Source organism: Arachis hypogaea, chromosome 5 (genome assembly GCF_003086295.3).
Source record: "Arachis hypogaea cultivar Tifrunner chromosome 5, arahy.Tifrunner.gnm2.J5K5, whole genome shotgun sequence".
Classification (NCBI taxonomy): Eukaryota; Viridiplantae; Streptophyta; class Magnoliopsida; order Fabales; family Fabaceae; genus Arachis; species Arachis hypogaea.
Window position 1 is genome coordinate 25,539,542 of NC_092040.1, and position 9,998 is coordinate 25,549,539.

Below are 9,998 nucleotides of genomic sequence, written 5' to 3' on the forward strand. Positions count from 1 at the left end.
AATATTTTTTATAAAAAATAATTACAATACCTCTGTTATAAAAAATAACTAAAATACTTTTATTATATATATATATATATATATATATATATATATATTTGTTGAGAACTCTAAATCCTAATTCTTTTTTCTCTATATTATCATAGAGTTAGTATTTAAGATTTTTAAAATTAATATATATGTAATAAAAATATTTTAGTTATTTTTTATAATAAGAGTATTATAACTATTTTTTATAAAAAAATATTAATTTAAATCAGTTTAAGATTCAATTTACTGATTTTTCTGTTAAATCGATTTTTTTGATCTAATTTTTGATAAAATAGCACAATTTAATCGATTATATACATTAACTTTTAATTATTAAACAATGTCTTTTAAAAAAATATTTTAAACGTCTTTATTTAAGTAATTTTCTTATGATCTATATCTATCCTTTGAGTGATCTCTATTAACTAAAAGTTAAGTTATCACGTTAAACTACCATGAAAAATTTCAACTGTGCCAAAAATATCGCTGAAGATTTTAACCGTTAATTTCAATTAATATATATTATATATATTTTTTATAATTCAGATTAACAGTTAAAATGATAGGAACACTAATATTTCTGACACACTTAAAATTCTTCCTAAAATTTAAATTCCGGTGACTTTTAAATTGTCAGGTGAAAAAATAACGGCTATATAAGTTGGCAAAGTTTGATTTGACTCAATTTAGTCTTTTTAATCGCTACTAAAACTATAAATTGCAGTTTTATTTCTTCAAAATTGAACATTTGTCTTTGCTGAAAAGATGACGGGTTCAGATAGTTAAAATTGCTAAATACATATAACTAAAAAATTAAAACAAAAAATTACTTTAACTTTTTCGTTTGTCACTATGGGTTCACACAACTAAAAAGAGAGGAGGAGGGTTAAGGATATACAGATCTATTACCAACAATATCTATTAGTCTTTGGTTGATTTAGACCATAACAATGGTTAATGTTGTTATTGTAAACAAGAAACTAATTTTTTCTTTCAACAATTAACATTTTTTTTATTTTTTCTTTTTTTTCTACACCAATATTTCAAAATATAAATCCGATCTTCAACACGGGCCAATAGGGTTCGAGTTTTTTCGAAGGCCTAACACAAAATAACCACTAGATCCAAGGTAAACAACGGTCCAGAATCCTCTCAAATTTCCAAAATTAACAACTTTTTTAATTGGGGTAGGGAAAATCATTCCAATTCTCGAAATCAGGGATTTCCAAAACGACTTCCCCAAATCATCATAAATAGAAAGTCCTAGATTTTTCTAAGATACAAACGCAACCCTAATCTCATTACTCCTCTTTAAATCTTCTCTAATTTAAGCGTCCAAGTGTCATTAAAAGTGTCACATCCTGTCGTCCATCACCTTGTGATCAACGTTGGAGCTGACAATCTCGTTCACCCGCTCACTCGTTCAAGTCAACACACGAACATTTTCCTTTTCTCTCTCTCATTTCTTAGCGAATTGTTAGCATAAAAAGTTAATTTCCTATTTTTTTAATAAAATAAAAATAAAAATATTGGTTGTTGTACTAAAAAATAGTTAATTTTTTTTAAAGAACAATTTTTCTTAAACATATGAAGTTTTAAAATTCTACCGAATAAAATGACAAAATATATACGAACTTACGAAGGAATATAAAAAGGGACAAAAATATGCTTCAAAGAATTTAAAATACATCAATTATAATAATTATTTAATCACTATCATTTTCAATAAAAAATAATAAAACCGTTCAAATCTCCAATTAAAATGGCATTTACCCCCACACTGTATGTTATTTTATCTAGGATGTACATGACTCAGCTCGATTCGAAGATCCGGTTCATTTTCAATCATTTTAAGGTCTAATTTAGTATGATTTTATCGGGTTTAGAGTCGAGTAAGAGTCTCAAAAATAGACCTGGTCATTATTTTTTGTCAGGTCCAAGTCATAGTTCGGATCACCCGAATTCGGTTCGGTGGCCCGGTCATCATACACAATTAATATTTTGTGTTATTAGTGATGGATGATGGCTATTCTTATGATGAATTTAAATATTGTAAACCTTAATATTTTGTGTTGTTAGTCATTATAAGATTATAAGTTAATGTTTTATGTTTAAAATGCATAAGACTTTAGACTAATGCATACTATTGTGTTATTTGTATTGATTTAAATATTTGGTGTTATTACACAATATTAGTATTGATTATGGTTATGCTTTAATTTTAGAAAAGGGTTGGTTCTTGTTATATTTTTTTAAGTGAATTTTACTGTGAATTGTGAAATAATGGTTGAAGATTAGGTAATTTTTACATGCTAAAGATTCGATTTTCACCCGATTTTTATCCAATTTTCATCCGACCCAAAAGTACATAGGTTTCATCAGGTCTAGTATCAGATTATGGTCTAAAAATTAGACCCAGTCTATATTTCGAATCGAATCTAGATTAAGCCAAACTCGAGGTGACCTAACTCATGTAGACCCCTAATTTTATCCATATACTGAACTCAAATTTTCCTTGTGGGATTACTAGTACATAGAAGCTACATAGATCTAGAATAGTAATAGTGGACCAACTGGGTAGTTCAGATTTGCGAGAAGTTGCAACGGCCAAGTGCATTCACCTTTAAGTTAACACACTCTTTGAGAATCGAAGACAAAATTAAACTACTCAACTCGCCTCGTATAACATTTTACCAGGTGCGTTACTCACCATGACTTGAACTACTGCTATCTGGTAATTTTCAAATACCTTTCTGTTTGCTTTCATTTCATTCAATTATTCCTTAATCTTGAAGGACAGTAGTTTAATTTACTTTCTCCCATGTTCATGTAGTTTATCTTGATTAGAGTTGGTCTATTATGTCAATTATTTATTTCTAAAAATGTTAGCAGTATTGAAGTGGAGTATATATATATATATATAGTCCTAACTGTGAACAATCCTATAATAGCTCTAACACCCATAGCAACTAATTAATACTTCCAATACTCCTATAGTAGTGCTTCTCGATCAGAGTAGCCAGTAATGGATTTTTGGTCATCCAAATCTCCTCCCTAGTCAGCATCTGCGAAAGCTAATATATACCCTATAGTTACAACACTTTGTAAATCTTAAACCAGAATACACTGTACCTCTAAGAAATCTGAGTATCCTCTTAACAACTTTCAAATGTTCTAATATTGGGTTTTGCATGAATTTTGAGACTTGGTTGACTACAGAGGAGAGGTATAATTTGGTGGTTGTCAAGTATTGGACAACACCAACTAAGGACCTATACAATTTATGATCTGCACAAGGCTCAGAATCATTAGAATGAAGCTTCAAAGGGGACATCATTGGTGTTGCCATGGGGTTCCAAGTTAGCACTACTCTTGAGACAGCAGAACACTTCCATTATCCAAATAAGAAACTTCAAATCCAAGGAAGTAGTTACACTTTCTAAGATCTTTTAGAGAAAAAATGGTGTTCTGTTATAAAATCAGATCCTCAATTTCAGAAATATTATTACTAGTAACAACAATGTTATCGACATACACCAATAGGTAAGTTACAGATTTCGAATTATATCTAACAAAAAGAGAGTTGTCAGTCTTAGTACTTAAAAAGCTAAATTGCATCGAAGTTGCTTTCAAAGTAAGAATCCAGGTCTTTGGTGTCTGTTTAAGTCCATAGAGAGCTCAATTGAGCTTGCAAACAAGATGAGGATCTGAATGCTCATAAGAGGTTGTAACATATATACCTGTTCTTCAAGTTTTTCATTTAGAATGGCATTCTTGAAGTCAAATTGTCTCATCACCGAACCTTGGGTGAGGGCAATCGTTAAAACAATATGGACAAGGGATGGTCTTATCACAGGACTAATGATTTGGTCATAATCCACACCTTTCCATTGATGAAAATCCTTACCAATTATTCTGACTTTATATCTTATAGTGTTTCCTTTATTGTTTTTCTTGATAGCACAGACCCATTTGCAACCTATGATAGTTGCATTTGGTGGAGGAGTAGCAAAACACGAGTTAAGTCCCAAAAGTGATCCTGAAATTGGCGTCCTATATTAAAATTGTCCTTGAAATTTTAATTGCTTCAATAACATTCTTGAGATTAATAAAAGTACACTATATTAGTTCTTTACTTATTTTTTGTTAACAGGTTAATGACGTAGACTACTAGTGATATGTGTCACTTCATGATTTGACCACGTATAATAATATGATGATAGGTCGACTAGTGACATATGGCATGCTGATATGGATTATTGTGCCATATGTCACAATGCTATTTGATCATGTGTTGGTTTGTGTCACGTGTCGCAACATTATTCATCCACATGTCATCCGTTATGTCATCATTATAAATGTACCGAATTGGCCATTCATTTTATATTAAATGACTTATTTTAGTCCTTGAAATTAAATGTCATGCACTAAATTAGTTCTTTCACTAATTTTTTTCTATTTTTTATAAATTTAAAATTCTTAATATTTTTAGATGTAATAATTTCAATTCTATTTTTTTATATGTCGTTTAAGTACAAATGCTTTTATAAATATTTTTAAAAAAATTTTAGTTTTAATTATACATTTTTTCTATATTAATTTAACATTGATAAATTTTGTTATATAAGTATGTTATTATAAAAAAAGAATTATATGATTGATTAGACACTTTTTACATCTAAAAATACATGTATTTTCAATAAAAAAATTAATAATTAAGATTTATATTTTTTATTTTTCGATTATTATGAAATACACGTTTTTTAAACTTAAAAATATACTTTGTTTTAATCAGTCATATAATTTTTTTATTAAATAACATAATCATTGTTACAAGGCATAGCTGAAACTAGTTGTTTGTAAATGAGCTCGACGAAAGAGGTTGGATATAGTGGTAGTGAGGATGTTTAAAATGCTTTCGTGCCAGCTCTAAGATGGTGGTTAGCAGTACCTACAGAAAACTCCGATACTAAAATTAACAAGAGTCTAAACTAGTTCATGTGAGACTTGAATTGAAAAATATCTAAATTTGTTGGAGTATTTACAAAGAGATGATGACTTAGTCATATGAGTTGATAATCTTATCTAAAGTGAGTATGTGATTTCTTCTCTTATTGTACAGGAAGTTAGCTCACATTGCGTAGTTATTAGTATTAAATTATTATGATAAAAAATTGCATGATTAAAATTAAAATCTTAAAAATATTTATCAAAAGCACTTGCATTTAAACATGTAAAAAATAGAATAGAAATTAGTGCATTTAAAATTATTGAAAATTTGGAATTTATAAAAAACTAGTGAAAGGCTAGTTTGATGCACAATATTTAATTTTAGGAATTAAAATAAGTCACTTAATACAAAGTGAGAGACTAATTTAGTACATCTACAATAATGATATAATTGATGATACGTAGACGAATAATGTTGCGACATGTGACACAAACTAACACGTAGTTAAATAATATTGTAACACGTGGCACATCTATTCATGTTAGCATAACGCGTGTTACTAACTATCCTTGATAACCCAATTAACAAAAAATAGTCATGGATTAACGTGATACACTTGTCAATTTCAAAAATGTAATTGGAGCAATTGAAATATAACAAAGATTTTGATGCATAATGTCAATCTCCTTAAATTTTTTTGCACTGTTAAAGGGCTCTAAATTCAGCATTCATAGATGCCTTCCAATGTGAACATGGGAGGGCTTGAAAAATAGTTCTAGATATTTCATTAACTAAATCAGGAGTGTGAGTGGCAGTGCAATTTCTTGGTTTATGAAACATTGACTTTGGTCTAGTGATCATAGAATGGGACTTAGAGGAAGATGGAGTTGTAAGAGAGGGTTGAGATAGAGGTGGTAGGCATACTTCATTGCCAATTGATAGATGTTTGATGAGAAGGTAACTATTGATGAGATGCAGAATTAGGTAGTTTATTAAAGGTAGAATCTGAAATAGCTGAGGATGTTGTTTCTATAATAAATGAAGTAGGAGTTGTGTCACAATTATTATTAGAGAGTTGATTAAGATTTGGAGATTGAGGTTGTTTGGAAGGGATATAAAAGGAACTCTTTGATAAAAGAGGTATCATGCCTTTATTAATTGAATTAACTGACCCACCAGAAATTGAATTTGCAAGATTAGAATTAAAACCAAATAACTCATTATTATATGAAAAAACACCTTCATCAAATACAACATGTCTTGACAAATAAATTTTTCCTATTTTAGACATATATTTAAAGACATGATATTCTATATCATGTCCAAGAAAAAGACAATTTTCATATTTATAATCAAGTTTATGTTTGGTGTATGGTCTAAAAAAGAAAAAGCAAGCACATCCAAAAACTTTTAATATTTTATAATCTAGTTTCATGCCAAACACTTTAAAAAGGTGATAGAAATTGCAAAATGGCAGTAGGTATAGTCTATTGAATATATATACTCTATTAATAAAGGCAACTTCGTAAGAGTTCGTAGAAAAAAAGAGACTGTACGTAGTTAATAAGCAAAGACCTATTTTAGTTGCAAGCTCTTTTTTTTTTTTCTTTTTTGAATGGGCTGCAAGCTCATTTGAATCTTGAAAACCTCGGTTCTTAAAGAATCTTACTGTTTACCGTTCTAGATTCTTGAAGTTTTTGTTGCAATTGGAAGGCCGAGAAACGCTGACCGTTGGACAATGGCTGATGAGAAATTGAATGCTCGGATGGCCCAACTTTTTGAGCAAACATTTCAAGAGAATGGTCCATCTTCATCTCCCAACGTCAAGATCCAAAAGATTCCCCCTTTCTTGCGGCAAAACACAAACTTTTTTCAGTACTGCTTACCCAAGATGATTTCATTTGGACCCATCCATTACCGAAGGAAAACTTTGAAATTGGGACAAGAATTCAAAATTCTATGGGCGTCTTTCTATATTCAAAATTTAGAAAAGAAACAAGGGTTTAGCAAGGAACATACGTTCAAGAAGCTGCATGAAAAGGTAGAAAATCACATTGGTTTACTGAGGAATCTGTTTAGCGAAGATGTGACTAGAAGCTACGATGACGAGGAACTAACTTGGATGTTGCTAGTGGACGGATGTGCTTTACTCTATTACATAAACAACGTTGACGATCAGAATCCAAATGTATTGAGGCTAAAGCTTGACCAATTGATGTACACTTGGAGAGATATTTTGTTGTTGGAAAACCAACTTCCACTAAGGTTGTTGGAGCTACTAGTCCTTAGAGATGACGTGGCTCACTTGGAGAACATACTGTACAATTTCATATTCATGGGACTAGCAAAGCGAGATCCATTTAGAATAAGGGTGAATAGAGCGAAGGCAATCCATCTTCTTGATTATATTCGCTCATTTCATACGTCTACTATCACCGGCGATGGCAGCAACTGCAATGATGATGACAGCATTATTACTCTCTCTCCAAAAGAAGGAGAGTCCTGGGAGAGATATAAGAATATCAGGGATCTTATAAAAGCAGGGATTAAAGTGAAGGCAAATGAGACAAACAAATGGGAATGGAATAAAATCTCTTTCACCTCCTACTGGTTTAGCGGAGAATTGAGGCTTCCAGTGATGGTCGTAAATGATGCCACGCCTTATTTCTTTCACAACTTGATTGCGTATGAGATGTCGCCGGATTTCCCTAACAATTTCGAATTCTGCTCCTACTTCTCCATGATGGATTCTTTGATTGATGATGCTGAGGATGTGAAGGAGCTGAGGTTGGCCGGGGTGCTCCGAAACTTGCTCGGAAGTGATGAACAAGTGGCCAAACTCTTCAACGAATTAGGGCACGAATTGCCGGCTAAAATGTTCAATTACATGGTGAGAACTGATTTGGTGGCATACAGCAAAGAATATATTAAAGTGAAGCATCAGATCAACAAGCATTACGGAAATAAGTGGAAGACTTGGTTGGCTCAAGCACGCAACACTTACTTCAATACCCCCTGGTCTCTCATCGCATTTTTGGCTGCCGTCTTAGCATTGGCTCTCACTTCTATTCAAACCTGGTATGCTATACATCCAAAGTCGTAATACATTTGAACCATATCTAGCTGATTCTCAGTAATTAAGCGAGCTTTGCACTTTGTTGATACAAGAATGTTAAGAATTATTTTTATATATATTACCTTGCATTTAATAAGTCGTGGACTACTCTAGCGATTGTATTGTGAGATGATCTCTTCTTTGCATTGCACGTAAGATTGATCAAACTATTCTTGTTACCTTTGCTGCTAGCTCTGGTTTATATATATGCAAATAGTCATCTATAGGCATGAATTGTGTGTGTGGCCTTTTTGATATACATATATATATATGAAGGATTGTTTTTATTAGATGAAAAAGAGATAAATGACCGGTCGTAAAGATCAAAACATGCAAGAGAAGGGATATTCCATCTAAATAACAAAAAGGCATTATAACTATTGCTCCCAAGTCATCATAGGTTTGTCCGCCAAGTTCACCACATTTATTTGCAGAGAGAAAGATGAAACATTTGTTTGCAAGTGTTTGGGTTTCAAAAGGATAGTATTTTGACGGATTTGTGTTTGATATGGTTGCTAAAACTAAAACGAAATGTACGTGGACAAGTTACAAGTGTTGGAGTTATACAGTCCAATAAATTCGGAAACAATAAAGTTTTCAACGAGTGCTAGGACCAACAGATTTTATAATTTGTATTAATTAATTAGTCCTCATTAATGTTTATAATAGTATGAGATTATATTTAATAACATAAAATTATTCATTTTTTTATGATTAAGTGCTGATCAAAATTTTAATAAAAGCACTGCCCTTCTAGAATTTTTCTAAAGGTTCCTCACAGAAGAAGCACGGCAAGCCATGATGACATGCATCAATCACCCTCTTGAGATGGCTAAAATACACGAGAAAGGGGATTAAATCATGTTTAGAAACATTTTCTAAACCTACAACTAACTAAGAAAGTTTATCAAGATTTTGAGATTGTGAGCAATGAAAAAATACGAATTCTACTTTTAAGAAAGCTAGCTTAAGTTAGATTTCTAAAGCAGCAGTGCTTAGGCAAGTAAATATTATTATTTTGGATAAATACTTGATTAATAATCATTTATACTTATATTTATAGAAATTTGTATATATAATACATATAATTTATACTTATATTTACAAAATTTTATATATATAAATTAACACAACTTATATCTATATTTATTAAAATTTTTACACATAAATCAATATTTAAAATAATTTGACATTTATACTGGCTAAATACTAGCTAGAATTGATAAAATATGTTGATCCTAAAATTTTTTGTTTCTAAAATTTATATATTTTAGGTGTTTAAGCAACTTGAATAGGACAATGTACAAGAGAAGAATATTATCTTAAAAAATTTTGTAAGAGATACACATACGAAATTGGATATTTGTTCCAAAATATTATCTAGTTATGTTGTGATATATAATTTCAACATCTAGATTACAAAATCTAATCTATATATACTTTTTTGAAATGAGAAGAATTTTCTCTTAAGAAGAATGAATGAAGAACTTGAAAGATTTTGAATACTTAGAATTTTTGTAGCATTTGTTTTAGTTACGCTTGTTTAATGTTTCTTTGTCTTGCACATATAGTATGGTAAATTCTATGGTGTAGAATAAAAAAGATTTACAGGATTATTATTATGGAAATCAATGATGATTAATTAATATGTGGCACGTTAATAAGATGTGTTTAATAGTGTTGTTTATGGGCCTTAGTTTATATCTGATGTGGGTCATTTGTAGTTCTTTTATAAGTAAGAATATGTTGTTGTCAATTAGAGCCCACTTACAATTAAATATCTATCATAGTTTATCATTTATTCAATTATTATCTATTGTAATAATTATTTTTAGAATATTTAAAATTTAAAATGATATCTCTTTAAAGTTAGAATATTTAAATTTAAATTTAACAAAATAA

General features: G+C 30.2%; 1 protein-coding gene across 2 annotated transcripts; it reads left to right on the top strand.

Annotated features, from left to right (window-relative positions):
• The first annotated feature begins 2,565 nt into the window (after positions 1–2,565).
• LOC112800998 (UPF0481 protein At3g47200) lies at positions 2,566–8,330 on the top strand. 2 transcript variants are annotated; one of them, XM_025843481.3, is made up of 2 exons: positions 2,566–2,764; positions 6,666–8,330. In XM_025843481.3, the coding sequence occupies exon 2, from the start codon at positions 6,720–6,722 to the stop codon at positions 8,082–8,084; it is 1,365 nt and encodes a 454-aa protein (XP_025699266.1). In that variant the 5' UTR covers positions 2,566–2,764; positions 6,666–6,719; the 3' UTR covers positions 8,085–8,330. The 2 variants fall into 2 exon arrangements, with proteins under 2 accessions (XP_025699266.1, XP_025699265.1); XM_025843480.3 differs by having other exon boundaries at positions 2,566–2,727.
• Positions 8,331–9,998: the final 1,668 nt, after the last annotated feature.

What these genes read in the sequence shown, in the direction of transcription:
- LOC112800998 (XM_025843481.3), top strand. Translation starts at nt 6,720, where the DNA reads ATGGCTGATGAGAAATTGAATGCTCGGATGGCCCAACTTTTTGAGCAA.